The sequence below is a fragment of the Barbus barbus genome, assembly GCF_936440315.1.
Source record: "Barbus barbus genome assembly, chromosome: 46".
NCBI classification, from domain to species: Eukaryota; Metazoa; Chordata; class Actinopteri; order Cypriniformes; family Cyprinidae; genus Barbus; species Barbus barbus.
In genome coordinates this window covers 25,104,679-25,127,194 of record NC_136724.1, presented here as the reverse complement: position 1 = coordinate 25,127,194, position 22,516 = coordinate 25,104,679, and the positions used below count along the sequence as shown (strand labels likewise).

The 22,516-nt window shown below is 40.8% G+C and overlaps 1 protein-coding gene across 2 annotated transcripts; it reads right to left on the bottom strand.

Annotated features, from left to right (window-relative positions):
- Nucleotides 1-1,053: 1,053 nt before the first annotated feature.
- LOC306864687 (ankyrin repeat and SAM domain-containing protein 6-like) lies at nt 1,054-22,422 on the bottom strand. Of its 2 annotated transcripts, none has more exons than XM_079408847.1 (16): nt 22,100-22,422; nt 20,067-20,566; nt 17,849-17,893; nt 12,569-12,773; nt 11,623-11,729; nt 11,405-11,544; nt 10,417-10,633; nt 6,624-6,673; nt 6,366-6,548; nt 6,112-6,274; nt 5,728-5,903; nt 5,461-5,647; nt 4,264-4,331; nt 3,911-4,027; nt 3,733-3,829; nt 1,054-1,932 (listed from the first exon to the last, which is right to left on the bottom strand). In XM_079408847.1, the coding sequence occupies exons 1-16, from the start codon at nt 22,330-22,332 to the stop codon at nt 1,883-1,885; spliced, it is 2,538 nt and encodes an 845-aa protein (XP_079264973.1). In that variant the 5' UTR covers nt 22,333-22,422; the 3' UTR covers nt 1,054-1,882. The 2 variants fall into 2 exon arrangements, with proteins under 2 accessions (XP_079264973.1, XP_079264972.1); XM_079408846.1 differs by having other exon boundaries at nt 10,417-10,654; nt 22,100-22,410.
- Between the last annotated feature and the right edge of the window lie 94 nt (nt 22,423-22,516).

The following is a 22,516-nucleotide window of genomic DNA, read 5'->3' as shown; positions in this document are numbered from 1 at the left end:
TTTGAGTACTTTCCCACTGAGAATAGGTAACAAATTTCTATCTGGATAGTTTAGATCAGTCGTGTCTCATCTAGTTGCCCGCTGACAGCAACATTAACTAAAGTTCCCCGGCAACATTGCTCAAAAAGTTGACCCGCGTATTATCAGCGTTAGAAAGAGAGAGAGTGTGTGTGTGTGTGTGTGTGTATGTGTGTGATGCTCTGCAGCAGGACTCGTTCTGTTTGAGGATAAATCTCATCCGTCTCTAGGATCAGCGCGTTTAATCTCCCACAATCCCTCACTGTAGTGACACAATCAGATCACACCACACAGCCTACTGTACATCTGATAGCTTTCACTGCCCACAGAAACATAGGACTGACCCTAAACATGACCTCTGACCCCTGACAGAGAGGACTGTGCGAAATAAAGCTGCATGCGCTTGACCTCATTTGATTAATGAATGAACATCTTCATCAGAGGATGAGTGTGAATGTTAATGAAGCAAATTCAGGACATTGACGATATTACCCAGCGTTCCGCGCGCGTTTAATATTATAAAGATGATTCTGACTGCATCTTCCACTGATGAGATCAGCAAATAACTCATTCGGAAGCCCATCATAACAAACAGTTACTGTGTTCAGTTACTCTCAGATTCCTTGAACTCGTAATTTTGACGCACTTGGCAGAAATGAATCAGTTGAATGTGTCAGATGATCCTGGAGCCTTTAACAGAGTCTGTGGACACGAAGACTCTCAGTGAAGGAGAGAATGAAACAGGCAGATGAATAATCACATGTTTGCAAACGTTCAGCGGGCTGGGAGTACCTCTGCTGTGTTTCTGAGGTCAGTGAGTCGCTGGTACATCGAGTGGAATGAACGAGTCTTGAACCGAGTCACTGATTCACATCCGCTCCGCTCCGAGCTGTTCATGTCCTTCACAAACATCACACATCATCACAACCAATGCTGAAAAAACGATCAACAGCAAAAGATTATTCAAACACATGCTTTAGAATTGAGTTTCTGTCTTTTCTGAAAAGGAAATCAGATGAGGAATGAGAACAGAATACATGTCTGGCCAGGAACGTGTGTCCACATTTTATTTCCTTGTCTTTACACTGATTTTTGTCTGCAATACAAGTATAAAAATATCTGTCATGTCAAAAAAGAAGCTTAAACTAAAACTGAGTTTATGGGACATTTTCAGTGAACAAATATCAGTATCTCTCTATCATCACTTCACACACAGACACATGAACTAAATCTGTTATCTCATGAGAACATGAGGTTTCTCACAGAAACACACTCATCAGCGTCCGTTAGAACATCAAAAGAAGGAACACAGATGATCTTGAAGGAATTAAATGTGGTTGGATTCATAAATGTACCAGAACCATTAAGAAAGTGAATGAATCTTTTTCAAGGTGATGAAACGGGTTCACAAAAGTGAAGACACTGCAACTAAAAGCAATGATGTGCTTAAAAACGTATAAATACAAATAAAACAGAATAATAATAAATGACAGTCCTACACAACTACAGTATTTAAACAAGCAGATAAATATCTTCTCCCATCATCCTCTTGCTTCTTCATCAGTCTGGAACAGTTCACATGTTCAGAGACACAAACACTATATAAAACTTCATTCTGCTCCAAGTCTCTTCTGCCCCAGCAGATTGATGTACATTCATGTAAGAAGTGCAGATACTGACGGTTCAGTCGTTCATGACCCAAATCTCCGATCACTGGCGGCCTGAAGTGCCCTCGCTCGCTCACAGAGCCCTGTGATGCTGCGGCGCCCCCTGATGCACAACGAGGCTGTTACACCATCAGCACTGTCCTGAAGCTCCTCAGAATAAACACACAGGAGAAATCTTCATCTGCACTTCAGCCTTGTCACCGTCTGCTGGACGACTGCAGCTGATGCCGACTCCAGCCTGACGGAGCTGAACACAGTTCATCAAGACAACAGATAAAGCAGATATCAGATATGCTGTGTTGTAGTGCTGTCAAACGATTAATCACATCTAAAATGAAAAGTTAACACGTGAATGTATGTTTATTATGTATATATAAAAACACACACATGCATGTTTACATTTAAGAAAAATGTTTATATATTAATATATATATATATATATATATATATATATATATATATATATATATATATATATATATAAAATATAAATTATATAAATATACATGTGAACATTTTCAAAATATATACTGTATGTGTTGTATATACATAATAAATATACACAGTACACACATATTATGTGAACAAAAACTTTTATTTTTGGATGCGATTAATCATGATTAATCATTTGGCAGCACTACTGTGGTGTGTTGCTGTGTGGTTGCTAGGGTGTTCTGGCCGGTTGCTAGGTCATCCAGCCTCACGCCTGCTCTCTAGACATGGAGACTGAAGTTTAATGCTCAGGTTTGTCTACATCACTACATCACCTAACCCCGGTTTCACAGACAAGGCTTAATCTAGTCCCAGACTAAAATACTGGTGATGTGATTATAAATGTGATGTGAACGGTGTTGTGATTGTAACGTATTGTGACTGTAATGCTGATGTGATTGTAACGGTGTTGTGATTGTAACAGTGTTGTGATTGTAACGTATTGTGACTGTAATGCTGATGTGATTGTAACGGTGTTGTGATTGTAACGGTGTTGGGATTGTAACGTATTGTGACTGTAATGCTGATGTGATTGTAATGGTGTTGTGATTGTAATGGTGTTGTGATTGTAACGTGATGTGATTGTAACGGTGTTGTGATTGTAACGGTGTTGGGATTGTAACAGTGTTGTGATTGTAACAGTGTTGTGATTGTAACAGTGTTGTGACTGTAATGGTGATGTGATTGTAACAGTGTTGTGACTGTAATGGTGTTGTGATTGTAACGGTGTTGTGATTGTAACGGTGTTGTGATTGTAACGGTGTTGCGATTGTAACAGTGTTGTGATTGTAACGGTGTTGTGATTGTAACGGTGTTGTGATTGTAACAGTGTTGTGATTGTAACGGTGTTGTGATTGTAACGGTGTTGTGATTGTAATGGTGATGTGATTGTAACATTGTTGTGATTGTAACTTGATGTGATTGTAACGGTGTTGTGATTGTAACAGTGTTGTGACTGTAATGCTTATGTGATTGTAACGGTGTTGTGACTGTAATAGTGATGTGATTGTAACGGTGTTGCGATTGTAACAGTGTTGTGATTGTAACGGTGTTGTGATTGTAACGGTGTTGTGATTGTAACAGTGTTGTGATTGTAACGGTGTTGTGATTGTAACGGTGTTGTGATTGTAATGGTGATGTGATTGTAACATTGTTGTGATTGTAACTTGATGTGATTGTAACGGTGTTGTGATTGTAACAGTGTTGTGACTGTAATGCTTATGTGATTGTAACGGTGTTGTGACTGTAATAGTGATGTGATTGTAACGGTGTTGTGACTGTAATGGTGTTGTGATTGTAACGGTGTTGTGATTGTAACAGTGTTGTGATTGTAACAGTGTTGTGATTGTAACAGTGTTGTGATTGTAACGGTGTTGTGATTGTAACAGTGTTGTGACTGTAATGGTGATGTGATTGTAACATTGTTGTGATTGTAACTTGATGTGATTGTAACGGTGTTGTGATTGTAACAGTGTTGTGATTGTAACAGTGTTGTGATTGTAACAGTGTTGTGACTGTAATGCTTATGTGATTGTAACGGTGTTGTGACACTCACAGCGTGGGTACCCCGCCGGTCGAGGGTTACTGGCACTGCTGCCAAACGACGACTGGAAGTTATGGATGGTCTCTTGTAAAATCTGTCTTTCCCTCCCCTGTCATGAGAAGATGTTAATTATCATATTATTTACAATTCAGAAATGCCTCTATTTCACGCTGATCACATACACACTCACTTTTCCAGCGTTCAGCTCAGATATGGCTGCGAGTATCTGCTGCCGCGGCCCGTCTGTTTTAATTCCCAGCTCTTTCAGGTCTCCGTCAGTCAGAGTCAGAAACGCCTCCATGTCCACCTGCATCAAAACATCCATCACTATTCATCAGACAAATCAGAGACGGGTTTGATCTGCCTTTGAATTACATTAAGAAAAGACAGGGGCAGGCGATGGAGGAAACAAGAGAAATAAACCAGCCTCTCTCAATGTGTTTGACAAGCTCACCTCTCAGCTCTGACAGAATCACAGCGTTAAAGACTGAAACCATGCCGCATTAAGAACAGAGGAAGCAGACAGACAGAAGACAGACACACCTCCTGCTCCTCAAAGATGGGCTGATATTTCTCCAGAGAAAGTTTTCTCAGAATCCCCGATAACTCATCTGTGTATAAAATCAGCAGAAACAATCAGCAGCAGAAATACAGAGAGAGACATGTGTGTGCAGTGTTGGTAGTAACGTGAGCTACATAATCAGATTACTTTTTTCAAGTAAATAGTAAATAAACGCATTACTTTTAAATTTACAAGAAAATATCAGTTACTTTTTCAAATAAATAAAGCAAGTTACTTTGTTTTCCCATTTTTTCACCTGTCCTCATGTTGAGAGAAATCAGGAGTAAGTGCAGAGAGGCACTTCCTTCAGGCTGAGGCTTATTAATTTCACTTTTGGGGCCAGTTTTACTAACAGCTTACGCCAGTGCAAACTGTCTTTTGGCGTTAAAATATTACTGTCAGGTTTTACTAAAGACACGCAGTGACAAATTAGCGCTGAAAAGGTGTGAACACGGTTATTTTTGTGCCTGACCTTTTTGAATATGCATTTGTAGGAGTTATCCTTTCAGATGCAAAATTTATGGGAGGAGAGTATTAAAATGAATCACGCAACACGATTTACCAACGTTTGCGCTCGTAAAATTACTGTTATTTGCGCCATTATTTAACGCCTAAAAAGAGCATGTCTTAAACCATTTTGCGCTTGAAATGGCTGCAATTATTGTTGCTAGGAGGAGGCACCGCAGAAAACGGAGAGCGCGTGGTAGAAGGGAGAGGATTTTTTCCACACGTATTAATTTATTTTGAATGCCAGAAGAACACATTATCCATACATATAGTTTGTCAAGCCATATTATTTTTTAATTTGCTTCAGGAAATAAAAGACTACTTGGAACCCTCAACTAGGAGTCACGCAGTACCAGTTCTATTAAAACTTCTAGCAAACCTTCAGTTTTTTTGGCCTCCGGTTCTTTTCATTGTACTGTCGCTTCTTTATTTCTTTATTTGCGACTACGCAAATTTGCGCTACGCTTGATATATTGTGTTGGTCAATATGTAAATGAGATGTTGCATCTGTGTTCTTTAATTTACACGTTGTTAGAAAATTACCTGCAGAAATTTCTACACCCATCGGCGCTGTTTCGGAGTTGCCCAGAAATGTAACTTTTGGATTTTTTGTTATTAAAAATAAGCAAGCCCAGCACATGTATGCACGCGTGTGTGTGTGTGTGTCTGACCCTCATCCGTAATGGTGCCACTGCTGGAGCCGCCGCTGCTCTTGGATCTGGGCTGTGTGGATGCGGATGAGAGCGAGTCAGCGCCGGGTGGTTTGGGTGTGGGTGATGGAGAGGGTGTGAGGGTGGGTGACGTGCTCTTGGACGTCGACGAGTTTCCAGACTGAGGACTCTTCTTTAACTCCAGCTTCTGAAACAAACCCACACACACACACACACACAGTGAGGTTCAGAATGTCTCACACACACACACAGGCTCCTGATACACACCCGTCTGGAGTGGCTGTCGCTGTGGTCGGTCAGGCTGATGTCCGGCGCGGAGGACAGCGGCGTCTGTACAGGACTGGGCACCTCAGCGGCGGCCGGCGTCCTGCTGTCCAACAGACCGGCTGCTCTCTTCCTCTGAGCCACGATCTGAGACAGAACACTGTCCGCACCGCTGCCGCCTACACACAACAACACACGTGCTTCTATAGTGCTTTATACAGTACAGATATCTTCAAACAGCTCCACAGAAATAAACAGGAAAATAACATCGTGGTAAAATTGATCAATTATGAAAGAAATTCAACTTCAGCTGTAAATTTCTGTCATTATTCCAATCAATTCAGTTCCAAGGACGATCATGTGATGTCAGCGAGTGGGCGGGGTCACCTGAGCGGTTGTGGGAGTCGGAGGCGTGGCGGTTGACTCCTCCCACACCATTAGATCCACCGGAGGAGTGGGCGGAGTTATAACTGCCTGAGTTGGAGGGGGAGGGGCCTTTAGTGATGCTGGGAAACTTTATGGACCTGCTGACCACTCGACTAATGGACGTCTACAACAAAAACACACAGAGGAGTGATCATCTACAGAAAACATGACTCCAATTAAAGAGAACACTTTAAGTGTATAAATAGAAGTCTCACTATATCGGAGTTGGCACAGCTGCTCCTGCTGGGTCTCTGCGGAATGTTTCCGCTCCGGCCCTCCTTCACCGCTCCACAGCGCTCCGAGTTCCACGGCTCAAAGTTTGACGGCGGCAGGAATGGCGGGATGACGGCCTTCAACTTCTCAATGGGCAGACGAGCCAGCGGTGCACCGTTCCTCAGCTGACAGACCAATAACGATTCAGGAAATCACTCATTTCAAGACTTTTGACAAAAGCAGAAATTATACAAATGTACCATTGTCGTGATGAGGAAGTCATCTTTCCCACTTCTTGTTCCGTTCAAACCTACAATAAAACAGCATCATGGTTTACTGCATGTTAATTTTTACTACTATTAGTTTTCATTTTAAATTCTGCACTAAGCAAATTCCAATCCCAATTCAAAAAGCATATTGAGCAGCACTTCAAGAAAACAACACTATTTCAAACAAATACACAATATTATTGCAATGATAATAATAAACAATGATAATGACAATAAATAACAATAAATAGCAGCAAGGATAATTTATTTATATACAGTAAAAAGAAGTCCTACATAATAAAAAAATAAAAAGAAGAGTCTTCCGCTGAGAATCTGTAAAAAAAAATTATAATAAGTTTGAGAATTTAAGAGCAGAATGGCTTTAGGAACAAAGGTGGCCCTCCTTCTCTGAGTTCTACAGGCAGGGCAGCACAGCCGTCTTCCAGAGGGGAGCCACTCAAATGCAGAGTGAAGAACATGTGAAGGGTCTTTAATAATCTTACTTGCTAATCTAAGTGTCTGTTGATCATGTATGTGTGTAAGAGATCTAACAGACAAACCAATAATCTTAGAGCACACTGTGACAACAATCAGTAGGCGGTTCCTGTTCTGAAGACTAATAGACTGAAACCAACAAGTTATGGAGAATGTGACAATACTCTGTATGAAAGAGTCATAAAAGGCCAACAAAATGTCTTTACAGACTCCAAAAGAACTAAGTTTCCTAAGGAGATATTGCCGCTGCTGACACTTCCTAAGAATCTCCTCTGTAATTGTGGAAAATTTCAGCAGATGGTCACAAACAGTACCCAAATATTTATACTCCTCAACTAGCTCCACTGGCTCTCCGTGGAGAAAGGTGGTGACTGCTGCAGCCAGATCCCTCTGCTGATTGGAAAAGGTCACCACCATCTCTTTAATTTTGCTTACATTCAGTTCCAGGTGTGAGCTGTCACACCACTCCACAAACTCCTGTAAAGCCGGTCCGTGGTTCTGTGAGGGACCCGACAACAGAGACAGAAGCACGGTGTCGTCAGCGTATTTGACCAGATAACAGTTAGGCAGAGTGGCTCTGCAATCGTCGGTGTACAAGATAAAAAGCAGGGGTGAAAGCACACAGCCCTGTTGGGAGCCAGTTGAGGTGTAATGAATATCAGAAAGTATTATTGACCAGAACTCTCTGTGACCTGTTGGTCAAAAAGTCCAGTATCCACATAATTAGCTGGTCATCCAGGTGAAAGCGAGAGGAGAGTTTAGTGGCCAAAATGTGAGGCTGCAAGGGTATTAAATGCTGAAGAAAAGTCAGCAAACAGAAGTCTGACTGAAGTGTTAGGGTGCTCCAGATGTTTGTGAAGTGGTTTTAAGACCCTGCCAAGCTGAGTGGAGGTTTCCATCGATAAATTTCTGCTCCACTTTATTCTTATACTTCAGCTTGGCAATTTCAATGGCCTGCTTCACCTCTTTGTTCACCTTTTTTATCTCCAATTCAGAGCCAGTGAAGAAAATCCTCTTTTTCCCATTAAGGATCTCCTTAAGCTCTTTAGTGATCCAAGGTTTGTTATTCGGGAAGATAGTGACTGTTTTTGAAGGAACAATGTTATCGACACAGAAGGAAATGTATGATGAAACAGTATCCACCTGCTCATTGATGTTATTGGAGGTGGAAAGAAGGCTGTCCCAATCTGTGGATTCAAAACATCCTTGTAGGAATTGGATACTTTTCCAGTGTCCACTGTTTGATGTTTTTAATAACCTTTGATGCTCTCCTAACAACTGGTGTATATGCTGGAGCAAGAAGGATTGTGTGGTAGTCGGCAGAGCCGAGAGGGGAAGGGGGAGAGCTCTGTATGCATCTTGAACTGAACCATAGCATTTATCTAATATCTTCCCCATGCAGGTGGTACACTTGACATACTGCTGAAACCCTTTTAGAAACTTGTCAGGACAGCAGTAATTAAAATGTCCCAGAATAAACTTTGGAGAGTCTGGTGACAACTGTTCTATTTTATTTAGAGTGCTGGTAATATGCTCGGTAGCTGTAGTTGTATTAGCTCTGGGGTGGATGTCAACCAGAATGAGAAAAAGTTGTGGAAATTCTCTGGGGAGGTAAAACGGGTGGAAAGAAAGCCAGAAGCTTGATGTCTGTGGTACACAGTTTCTCCCTCACTATGACCATTGAGCACCAGCTAGTATTTACATATAAACACACACCCCCACCATGTTGTTTGCCCATAAGTTTACGGTCCATGTCCAAACATAGTGGAGGGGCAAAACCATTCATATGCAGCGTGTCGTCATCATCGTTATTATTCAACCATGTTTCAGTGAATGCAAGAATAGAAGCAGTTCGGTATTCATGCATATGATAAACACTGGCTTGCAGTTTGTCTGTTTTATTAAGGAGAGAGCGGACATTGGCCATAATGATGGACGGGAGCGCACGTTGTTTGCGTGTCTCCCGTTTCAATCTGGCTCTTACACAACCCTTTTTCTTTCCTCTTCTGTTTACCTTAGTTCTACTGCAAGTGGAGTTATATTGGTTGGAGGAGTCCACGCGGAGTATTTCCTCAGGAAAACTATCCGTAAAGACGATGTGATGTGGCTGAAGCCCGAGCTGCATTAGATAGTCTCTGGTATATGCAAGTCGTGGGTTATCCGGTAGATCCTTTATAACAGCAGACACCAACTCACAATAAAGCAGCCACTGCAGGCATGCCACCAACCAAATAAATCCACAGATATCCATACCGAGTATATTCCAGTAACAGGTGGAAACCAGGCTGTTAGATGCAGTAGTCCAGGAGTCACAGTGAAGTAAACAGAATGCAACTGCGTCCGAAAACGTGACTGAATGAAGTCGCTGCTTTGTAATTAAAAAAAGCACTAAATTAAACACACAAAGAATGTATTAAAGGGGTCATCGGATGCAAAATTCACTTTTAGTTGTTGTTTGAACTGAAATGTACGTTGGCAGTGTGTGTACACATCCACCCTATAATGATAAATATCCACCCAGTGCTTTTTTCAAAATCCCATTAAATCATGATCACTTTCTTAGATCAGGCTGTTCTGAGATTTTTGGCAGAGTGACGTAGTTCTGCACAGACCGCTCCCACGATTGTTGATTGACACTGGTGTTTTAGCACAGCTCCGCCCTGAGTGAGCTGTCATCAGTCCTCCACTGTTTCAATGCTGGAGCAGGGGTAGACAAGAATGTCTTCTAAGCAACTGAGGTGTTCTGTTGTTGGATGTAATGAACATAGCAGTTGTCATTTACTACCGACATCTGAGCCGCTGAAGACGCAGTGGATTACGTTTGTTTTTGAAAGTAATTTGCCCCCGATCTACCAAAATGTGTCTATGTTTGCACGAATCATTCATGATCCAGCTTCAACTACAGAAGAAGTGATTGTAAGGTTTTTTAATGAATCTTTGCAAATTGCCTTTTCTAATAATGTGCTAGTTACCAAGTTCAATGACCAATGAGGCTAAACTTCACAGTTTCTCAGAGAACGGCTCGTCACCCCACAGAAGAGAGGGACGGGGTCAGCAGAGCTCATTAGCATTTAAAGGGACATGCACCAAAACAGCTCGCTGTGAACAGAGCTGTTTTTGATAAGGTAAAAAAGGTGTTGTTTTACACTACATTGAGAAATTTTAACCGATGTATGTAATAGACTTTTCATTAAGACCCTAAAGAATCATATCAACTTGTGGAAAATGGGCATCTGACAACCCCTTTAAGCTCAAATGGCTCTGGATGAACTGGAGCAGATCCACGCACCGCAGTCTTTACTCTTGTTGCTCCATGCGGTGCAGACGTCTGCGCTCGGAGCTCCAGCAGGAGGCGCTGCAGCTGCGCTCGACTCCTCCGCTTTCATGGTGGCGTCCAGAGGAACCTCGTCGGGGAACGGTGCGAGCCGATTGGTGGAGAGCCCGTGTCTCAGCGTGTGCGTCAGCTTGAGTTTGCGGAAGCGGTTGGACATGCGATTCCACCAGGACTGTCGGCGCAAGAAGGAAGACTGTGAATAACAGCAGCAAAATACAATCACCACAACTCCAACTCCCAACCAGGAAAGGGCATTCAGTGGTCAAAATAGTTTTGGGAAGTTCTGATATTTGATTGGTACGACATGTTCTTTAAGTAGCAACAGTCTTTTGAAACAAAACCAAACACAATGACATCCTAAACTGTAAAATTACTGTACAGTACTAATCATTTCAGTTTTGACAAAAACAAAGTTTCAGAAAATTATAAACCTCACATTTCAGCCTAATAAATGTTTATTATGAGCAACAATTATTATGTTTCAACATAATAATTGTTCTGAATTCCCTCTAAAAGCAGAAATACAGCAGTTACCACTGTAAACAAAGCAGTGCTCTACGGACATAAAATAAAAAAAAACTTTAAAAAAAACTACATTCAGAAAACTCAGAGTTGCACAAATCATGTGAATGGCTGTTATTTCAATGTCAGAACAGGACATTTTGGCAAAAGGTGTCAAGTTTACAGATATAATAATACAAACTAAAACAAATATGACATTTTTCACACTTATAAGTCTAAGGTGGTAATACAATCGAATCCTGTGTGTATGATGGTCGTCTCACTAGGTAATGTTCAGCTGTAAATGAACGGTCAGCAGCTCAACGTCCTGCTGGCCCTCGAGGTTCATATGATGCTCTCAAAAACTGATGAAATGTTGAACTGCTCAGATACTCACCTTTGCCAGCTTTAGGGGTCAGAGGTCAATTACAGTGATCGTTACCTTCAGGCCACCTTTATCATCAGGAGGAGGAGGAACATTTAGAGACGGGCGTCTCTTTACGGTTGATTTTCCTCTGTGTTTGCTCTTGTCCTTCTCCACCTGCATGCAGACGGATGCCAGCAGTCGCACCAGCTCTGTGTCTGCCGGACAGAACCAACACCAGAGTCACATGCAGCTAATGCAGCGAACACAAAGCTAATCAAGAGCCACACGCTCACCCGGGTCGTTCAGGAGCATGACGAGATCAAAGGCCGTGTATCCGTTCTTGGCTCTCAGATTGACGTCAGTGCCCTGATTCAGAAGAAACTTCACCACGTCTTTATTCCTAATGAAGGACAGAATGAGAGATGAAGAATCACACAAAAATGAACAGAGTTTAAATCTAGATTAAAGATCCATCTCCTTGACCTGGCTTACACATGACACACTAACACATTTCTATTATTCAAATCCAAAGGATTGTTAGGCTGCATTAATTAGGTCAACTGGAACCGAGAACACTTCCCATAACACCCGATGTACTTGTTACATCATAAGAAGAATGACATCTACGCTAATATTAGTCTGTTTCGTTCTTATTCCGAAGTCACTGTAGACACCTGATCCAGTCCATATCCAGATCAGATTGTGGATCAGCACCTAGAGATGACCTCTACAGCCAGGACACCTAGATGAGCCCCAGAGACTGATCCCCAGTGAAGACCTTGTCTCCTAGATTGCCATCGGGACAAGACCACAGGAACCAGATGAGTCCTCTGCACAATCGGACTCTGCTGCAGCCTACAATTAAACTGTGGTTTGACTGGCCAGAGAACTGACCCCCGACTGTGCCTGGTTTCTCCCAAGGTTTTTTTCTCCATTCTGTCACTGATGGAGTTTTGGTTCCTTGCCGCTGTCTTGCTTAGTTGGGGACACTTAATTTCCAGCGATATCGTCGACTTGAATGCACAGATGCTATTAGAACTGAACTGAGCTGGACGATGACATCACTCTATTCAATGAACTGCCTTTAACTGAAAATTGAGTGTTCACTATTGTCCTTCTGTATTATTGACACTATTTTTCTGTTTAATACTGTAAAGCTGCTTTGACATAATATGTATTGTTAAAAGCACTCTATACATAAATGCGACTTGACAAACACCAGTGCTATGGCACACGCACCCGTGATACGTGGCCTGCATGAGCGCCGTCCAGCCGTGCACCGAGTCCTGTCTGTCCATGTCTGCGCATTTGTCCACCAGCAGCTGCACCACCTCCAGATGCCCGCTGACCGCTGCCATCATCAGAGGAGACGCACCATCCGCATTCGAGACGTTCACCTGAGACGGATCCTCCTCCACGATCTCCTTCACCAGCTGAGCGTTTCCTACAGCAGAACACCAGATCACTGAGACACACAATCTACAGAACCTGAAAGAAACCCATCAAGAGCGGTGTGATCATTAATCCCACACGATCAATACAATACAAAGCTAATGTAATGACATGAAACAGCTGGAGATGAAAGCCAAACGTCTCTCCAGCGAAATGAGGAGTGTGCTGATGAAACTACACTAAAGCTTGCGGCTTTAAACAGACCATCTCAAAATTCTGCATGAAAGTGATTAAATGAGGATAGAAATATCAGCTGTAACACTTCATATTAAAATTTCTTCATTTTCAATATCTCAAAACACTTTTTATACTTATTTATTTTTTGCAATTGTACCCCGTTCAATTTTACTAGTAGATGATTTCAGAATCAGAAAGAGCTTTATTAAGAAGCTCCTATTGTAATTGTATGTTTTCTTTATTATTATTTTCAACCCCATGATCTGAGGGTCCATGCCAAAGTTGGGAACAGTGCCACCTATGGGTCGTGAGATACCAAAAATGCACATTTTTGCTTATAACTTTTGAACAGTCAGTCAGAATTTTTGTGTCTATGGATTCCTTGGGTCATGCCGAATAAAAGGATGTCCATTTTGCCAGGACTGGCTGAACCACGTGTCCGCCATTTTGAAATTAGTCATAAATTGCAATATCTTTTGAACCATTTGACATATCGGCACAAAAATCAGTAGGGATCATCAACACCATGTCCCGGAGGTACCACATAAGTTTGAAGACAGCGCCACCTAGTGTTCCAGAGATATAACCATTCTAACAAAAACACTTATTTTTATGTTGTTTCATTCCCTGGGTTATGCGGATTCAGACGATGTGTCATTTGTCATTTTCCAACATGGTGTCTGCCAGACATTTTGAAGCAAATGAAAAACAGTGTTCTTGCTGCTACTCCTTCAAAATCTGTCCAATTCTTCCCAAAATTGACTCTTTGGACCGAGCCGCACAGAAATGACTGAACAGAATTGTTTGACTACTAGTGAAAAAAAAAAAGTTATGATGTTGTGAACATTACAAGGTCGACCCAAATTGGTTCCGAGGCTGTATCTCAGCCAAACATTGATTAATCAAAACAAACCTTGGTACACTTCATCAACCCCATGATCTGAGGGTCCATACCAAAGTTGGGAACAGCGCCACCTATGGGTCGTGAGATACCAAAAATGCACATTTTTGTTTATAACTTTTGAACAATCAGTCAGAAAATTATAAGGATATCAATTTTGCCAGGATTGGCTGAAGATTCAAGATTTTTATTCGTCACATACACAATTATACAGAGTATAACCAGCAGTGAAATGTAGGTCAGGTCCGCTCCAAGGACAGTGCTATTATAAATTATACAGATATTAAGAAAAAGAAAGTAGGAAAAAAAAAAGAATAAAATAAAATAAAAAATATAAATGTAAATGTGCAGGTCAGTATGTTGTTTACTTAAATCGGAGGAATGTGCAAAAAGTTGTACAGGGTATTTAAAAAGCACCAATATGAGGTAGAAAAAGTTATGAATAGCTATTGATATGGTGATATTTACATGGAGTTAATTGATGTTATGACAGAGTTTAGGAGCCTGATGGCCTGGGGGAAGAAGCTCCTCCTAAGTCTCTCAGTTTTTGCCATCAGGCTACGGAAGCGCTTACCAGATGGAAGCAAAGTGAATAGACGGTTACCAGGGTGATTAGAGTCCTTGAAGATTTTGACAGCTCTATTTTTGCAGCGTTTGAGGTAGATGTCCTGCAGAGAGGGGAGAGCAGACCCTGAGATGCGCTCAGCTAAGCACACAACTCTCTGTAGTGCTTTGCAGTCCTGATTGGAGCTGTTTCCATACCACACTGAGATGCACTGAGTCAATACACTTTCTATGGTCCCTGAATAGAAAGTTTTCAGGATTGCTGGTGAGACCCTGAATTTCCTCAGCTGTCGCAGATGGTACAGTCTTTGCCTGGCTTTCTTAACCTGTGTTTGGATGTGTGTAGTCCAAGTCAGGTTCTCTGAGATGTTTACACCGAGGTACTTGAAGCTACTCACCCTCTCCACAGGGGTCCCACTGATCATAAGAGGAGTGTAGGGCTGCTGCTGTCTCTTCCTGAAGTCCATGATCAGCTCTTTAGTTTTGCTCACATTCAGAGAGAGACAGTTGTCCTGGCACCATGATGTGAGTCTCTCTACCTCATCCAAGTATGCGGTCTCATCGTTGTTGGAGATGAGGCCCAGAACCACAGTGTCATCAGCGAATTTGATAATAGATGTGGAGCTGTGAGAGGACACGCAGTCATGCGTGTAGAGAGAGTAGAGCAGGGGAACCACGTGTCCGCCATTTTGAAATTTGTTGACTTGTACTAGTAATCTTAGCATTCTTCTAAGTTACAGGCTAAACAATTACCATTCTGTTTAATGTGACTCTTCAGCTATCGAATTAACCATTAGCTACTTTACAATTAACTTTATGTGTTACGCTGCTTAAAATGCTAAATAACTTTTTTGTCAGTGGTACCATCACAGAGAGGCTCAAAATCACTCTCCAGAACCATGGGCGTAAATCCCGGGGGGGACGGAGGGGACATGCCCCCCCAAACAAATTATTAAAAAAAAAAAAAAAAAAAAAAAAAAAAAAAAAAAAAAAATCGCACTCTCTATTGTGAAATATATATATATACACATATATATATATATATATATATATATATATATATATATATATATATATATATATATATACACATGTATGTATACCTAAAATAATTGTGTAAGTAGAAAAAAACCCCCCCGCAAAAAATGCATTTAGAAACAGTTGAGTCCCCCCTCCCCTTCCTCACAGTGGTTTGGCCCACTGCCTGCTTTCCCAGTTCATCTCACCTACTCCACACTCGAGTCAGGTGTGTGGCTGCGGCTCAGTTAATGTTGAACTCCAGTAAGTAGGGTACTTTATTCACTTTAAATAAAGCGATTCTCTTTAATGTAGTTGATGCAGACTCATTCATAAATTAGTCGCGGCAAAAATGCTGATTACCGATGTAATTTTCCATGAATCTGCTATATTAGCGATTAAAATATTACTTATCTAGTTAACGTTAGCTTGTTTACAATAGCTTGTTGCATAGTGCACTGCAGCTTATGGGGGTTTTCCACTGACTGGTACCAGCTCGGTTCGGTTCAGTTCGGTTCTGCTCTGTGTCGGACCTACAGTTTTCCACTACAACTGGCTACAGTCGTGTTTACATTTTATTGTATGTTGATGGCTTGACTGTAAACAACATAAACAATGCAATAAATAGTTTTGAAGAAAAATCTGCTTTGTCATTGAACCTGAGAAAAACTTTGAAAATAACCATAATGACGCAGTCTCCATGCTACAACAATAATGATAGAAGCAAAGTTTTTCACTGTGGGGACATATCTTTATAAGTCCGCTGTGTGGAAATATTTTACGGTCGAAACGCCGCAAAGTAAGACAGCAACGTGCAATGTTTGCAAAGCCGTTGTTCCAAGAGGTGGAACCTCCGCCGCGACGTTCAACACTACAAATGTAATTAAACACCTGAAAAAGCACCACTCGAGAGAGCACGAGGACTTTTTAACCAGGGGGGAGAAAGAAGAGAAGAGCCGCCAAGAATCACTTCTGGAATCATTCAAAAAGCAAAGTAAACTTCCAGCTAGGGTGACCAGACGTCCCGAAAAATTCGGGACAGTTCCGAAATCTAAGCTGCTGTCCCGAATTCCGAATCCCGCTCTAATTGTCCCGAAAATTATACTGAAGCAAAGTCTTAAATAGTTATTGTCTGATAAAACATAAAAAACTGTCCGTGGAGCGAGGTTGAGTCATCCTGCAGCCTGGCAACCAGCCCCAGCCGGCTGCGTTGGTCAGTCACTTTCGTTTGAAATTCATTATCTTTATTATTCATTAAATAAAGATAATGGTCTGGTTCCTCAAAAAGAACCTGCCAATGTTTAAGTGAGATTTGTTGAAAACCATGTCACTCCCTCAGTCATTTGACTTTTTATTTTATTTTCAAGAATAGTTACACAGACTCTGGGGTTAAGCTTATCCAGGTCACCTTCAATGCCAAACCTCCCATGCTTGAATTGTGCCGTTCAGATGCACACTCTTATTGATAGTGTTTGTGTAAGATGTTTACAGTACACTTATTGCACTTTTATTCAAAATGTTTAACATTTGAAAACCTTATTTTGTTGCTGCTACACAAGCAAGAATTTACTGAATTTATGTTGATCAGATGCACATTGTTCTATTGATAGTGTGAATATTTATTTTTTATTTCAAATATTTGATATTTGAAAACCTTTTTTTATGCTACAAGAGTCAGTGTACTTAATTTGTGTTGATCGGATGAAGCAGCCCTTTGTATTATTTGGAGAGTGGTTGTATGGAAGTTTACCCTTTTATTGCATGTTTGACACTTTAAAACTGCGTTGCTGCCTAGTGGTGATTTATATCTGTGATGTTTAATTCATATGACAGGGTTTGTTTCTTTGATGGTGTATATTGCACTAGTATCTAGTAATCCTGTCTTGAAATTTAAATAAATATCCATTTAAACCCTTAAAGTTGCATATTTGTTTTCAGGATGGGATTTCTGCCGTTTTCTAACCTCATACTTACCTCAAGTTGCTTTTTGGGACATACATAGACTTGCTTGTAGAGAAGTTTATTACAGCCTCATAAAATCAAGATATCCAAATTCAGGTATCGGAATCGGATCGGAAGTGAAAAAATGTGGATCGGTGCATCCCTACCATAAACCGCCACACAGCTCTATTTTTCCGCCACAGGGTGAGAACGTAATGATTATCAAAATTATTTATTTGATAATTATTTTGTTTTAGTTAGCTTTTCGATAATGTTTCTTCGTTTCATTTTGTTTTAGTTTTTCAATTACTTTATTTTATTTCAGTTTATGAAAACTGAATTTCAGTTTCGTCTTCATCGTAGTATACAAAAATAACCTTGATTTCACGTTCACATGAATAAAAGACTACACTATATAGCAACTTATGAGAAATAATATTTACTTCTAACATTATATAAGAACTCACCCAACTTCAGCGCATGGAAGACATCAGGTCGCTTCTTCTCATCATCTGTTGAGTATTAAAGAAACCAGATGAAAACAGCAACATTTCTGATATTATTGATCTCATTCATCTCTTTTAGAAGAGCCAGGACAATTTTGAATATTACTCCGATTGGATTCATCTAAAATAAGAGAGTCATATACACCTAGGATGCCTTGAGGGTGAGTAAAACATGGACTAATTTTCATTTTTGGGTGAACTAACCTTTTAACTACACTGATCTCAGTCCCCTAATGAACCGAGCCTTTTTGTGTTGTCCCTCTTTGAGTTATGGCTCTGAGTCTGACCGTAACAATTGTTCATGTAATGGTCAATGCTTTGGCAACACTGTACAAGTCAAGCCGATAAAGCTCACTTGAATTGAATTGAAAAATTAATCTCAACATCTGCTTACGGGCTTCTACCAATGTCTTAAAGAGAAGTAAGGAATGCTCTGTGGAACAAGAGATCTAAGCGATTCCCACGTCGCTGTCAGAATCAGAATGAGCTTTATTGCCAGGAATGTTTACACATACGAGGAATTTGTTTTGGTGTCAGTGTGAAAAGAGCTGAAGTTTGTGACAGAAACGAGACAGAGGGTCGTTAACACTAGCGTGACTGACGAGCATCATACTCAGCGTTTTCCTGGACTACAAAGAGTTTTCAAGAAGTATCCTGGTTAGAACAGCTACAATGCTTAGCAGACGCATTGCCGCTCTGACGCGTTTCCCAAACGTCAGGTTAGGGCGATAAATCGATAACGATAATTATTTTACTCGATAAAACAATATGAAGAGTTCGATAAATTTTTGATGTAATGTTTATGCACCAAAAGTGGAATGAACAACGCAACTCATTTGAAGCACGTCACACAGAGCGTTTATCCGCTCGGGTCAAAGTTCAAACGGCAGCGCAGCGTGAGTTCACCAGAGCAGATTCGTTAACTCGCTGATGAGTCTCGGTCAGATCCAGTGTGAAGAGCCTCAGTTCAGTGAAGAACACAAATGACTCGGTGATTTAAACTAGTTTGAAACAGCACTGACAAACAGCAGAAACGATACAGTCTGAAAGCTGTCAATCTACGAATCACCATATTTTACCATGGATTTACTGTAGTAACACTAACGGCACTATGGTATTGTGTCAGAAATGTGGGCATTTGTATTTATGTTATTAATGTAGACATGAATTGTATTAAAGGAGTAATGGAATTAGAGTATTTTTTGTGATTAAGTTTTAACGTGTGCATTTATGCTAAATGTTTTTAAAGTACAGATTTTCATACAAATACCTTTAAACCATATAGTTGTATTTTTACCATGGTATTGAGGTGTGCTATATGTGCGGTTTTAACTGTGATTATCATGATTAAAATGTATGCTATTATGGGAGACCAATAGTTAACGTATTTGCTTCTGTTTCTGCCACGGGACTTGCATCCCGAGGCAACTAGGAATTACATCTGAGATGACTGAACAGCTGAGAAGAGATAATGCCAACTCCCCAGAAGACCTCAGATGATGCCAACCCGGGAACAACACATAAAACTTCTAAATTTTTCTTAATCTCAATGTTTAATCGCAATCGCAAAGTTTAAATCGCAACATATAATCATTGCAGTTAATAGTGTTGACAATCTGTTTGATTGCATGATATTAACTAACTGCATGATTCTTACTGTACATTTCTGCCATAGTCACCTCTAATAACCTACTCCTAAATATAATGTAGAAACTTAGAATTTTCTGTAAAACTCTTTAAAAAATTAAAAAAATTAAATACTCTGTCAGAATAAACTTCACCATATAAAAAAAAGAGGTTGCTACACTTTTTACAGGTGTTACTAATTTTGATAATTATCAAAAATTTTCATCTGCATCCAATTCAAGCTACTATAAAATGTGTATTCAAGAGAAAAAAAAGTAATAATATTATAAACATTATCAGGCAACACAAACCCATTTCTTGATTTGACAACATCAGTCGTTAGAACATGCAGAAATTAAGAAATACATTTTTCTATTAAGATAGGCCTATTTATTTTATTAAGGAAAATTAAGGAACATCTTTCACCTTGGAGCAAATATCTAGCTTTAAACTTGAAAGAAATAAAGATTTGAAATTTATCATGATAATTATCGTTATCGACTGACATGATGAATATGATGTTGAGAATTGTGATGGTGTTGTTAGGGTTCACCTGGCTGCGGGCGTACGGTGGTGATGGAGTCCAGGTAGTTCTTCACCTCTCTGTGCTGCAGCTGAAGCGCCAGCTCGAAGGCCGTCTTGCCCAAGACATTGAGATGATCGGCGTCCGCTCCTTGATCCACCAGCTGCTGTGTCACGCTGACCACCCCGCCGGCCGCTGCCAGCATCAGCGCGCTCCAGCCTGAGCTCTTCTGGCAGAAGTTGACCTCCGCGCCCCAGTCCAGCAGCAGCCTGACCACTGCCTCGTGTCCGTGCTGAGCAGCTGCCAGCAGAGCCCTGATCTCCGGGAACGTGCCAGAGTCACCGCTGCCCTCCGCTGCCGCCAGGTGATCGAAGTCGTCCACGAAGGCGCCGTTCTCCAGCAGGAGTTTGGCCATGTGAGCGTGCCCTCCGCGCGCAGCCATGCTCAGGACGCTGGCGCCCATTCGGTTCCTGCCATTGATCTCCGCGCCGTTCTCCAGCAGAATATGAGCCACGCTCAGATGACCGAACCTGCAGACCAAACCAGATCAGAGCTTTTTAATTAAAACCATTAAAAAATGCTACTTGAAATAAAATAAATGTTAAAATGTGTAGGAGGACTAACTATAGTAAGAGTTTTGTTTGCTTTAATCACATAGGAAATCAGCCATCATCTTACACTCTTGCATGTGTTGGGTTTTTTGTTTTTTTTGGTGGGGGACATGATTGTTCTTGAATGTATTGTGACAAGTCTGTATGTAATGTAGAGTTGTCCTTGTGTTATATACGCACCTTCTGTGAAAATGACTTTCCTTGCTGAGAACAAATAAATGTTAAAATCTAAATTGAAATCTAATTTGAAATTGAAATTTCAGGAAATTGTTTTCATTTTATTTAGCTTTAACTTGGCATACTAAAATAAAACTAAAATAAAATAAATCTAATTTCAAATTCAATAAAATATTAATAAAAACTACTAAAATTACAAAAGCACACAAAATTACGACAACAAAATTAAAGTTTAACACATAAAAATAAAAACTAATACGAAATATTAATAAACACTATAATATTTCAATTATTTAAATAGTACAAATGCACTTTATTGTGTTAGAATAAAACATGTAAAGCTCTGTAAACCATGTTCATTTTAATTACATTATGCAATAAAATGAGTTAGACATGCTGAAATTACATTATCAGTGCTGATTCTGTCCAAATAAATATTATAATGTGCTGCTAAAATTATAAAACAAATAGCATTTTGCTCAACTATAAATAAACAACGATTCCTAATACATTTTTTCAAAAACGTTCTCATTAATCATGACTGTATATTAATATCATATCAATATTTGTACAGTGAGTCACCGTAGTTTATCACAGCTGAGAACAGCAATTATAAATATAATGCTAATCAGTCAAAATGATCTTCAATGTCATAAGGCAAATTCATCACAACTAAATGTTACGAGTGTTATGAGCTGAATGCATGGGTCACTGTGTTTGTCTGAAGTGTCTCAGATTGTTTCTCGTGTGTGTGTGTGTGTGTCAGATTGTTTATCGTGTGTGTGTGTGTGTGTGTCAGATTGTTTCTCGTGTGTGTGTGTGTGTGTGTGTCAGATTGTTTATCGTGTGTGTGTGTGTGTGTGTCAGATTGTTTCTCGTGTGTGTGTGTGTGTGTGTGTCAGATTGTTTCTCGTGTGTGTGTCTGAAGTGTATCAGATTGTTTCTTGTGTGTGTGTGTGTGTGTGTGTGTGTGTGTCAGATTGTTTCTCGTGTGTGTGTCTGAAGTGTATCAGATTGTTTCTTGTGTGTGTGTGTGTGTGTGTGTCAGATTGTTTCTCGTGTGTGTGTCTGAAGTGTATCAGATTGTTTCATGTGTGTGTGTGTGTGTGTGTGTGTGTGTCAGATTGTTTCTCGTGTGTGTGTCTGAAGTGTATCAAATTGTTTCTTGTGTGTGTGTGTGTGTGTGTGTCAGATTGTTTCGCGTGTGTGTGTCTGAAGTGTATCGGATTGTTGTGTGAAGTGTATCAGATTGTTTCTCGTGTTTGTTACAGTAACCTCGCAGCCTGCATCAGCGGCGTCCAGCCGTAATGGTTCCGTCGGTCCACTGCCGCTCCTTTCCTCAGCAGGAACCGGACCAGCTGCTCGTGTCCCCCGGCGGAGGCGAACATGAGCGCCGTGTTTCCCTCCTCATCGGTGCCGTCCACATGACCGAACCCGACCGGATCCTCCAGAACGCCCTCATCACACACGCGGAACCACAGCAGCGGGTCCCCCGGCGCCAGACTCATCCCGAACCGCTCAGACACTCGATCACTCGGAAACTAAAAGTGTAACTCCAGAACTTCTTCAGGAGTCTGCGCATGCGCACAATCCACGTCGCGCTCGGACGCTTCCTCCGGGAATCAGCGGCGGGAGAAACCGCGGACACCTCCGACATCTGCTGGACACAATAAGACTACAAAGTGTCGTCCA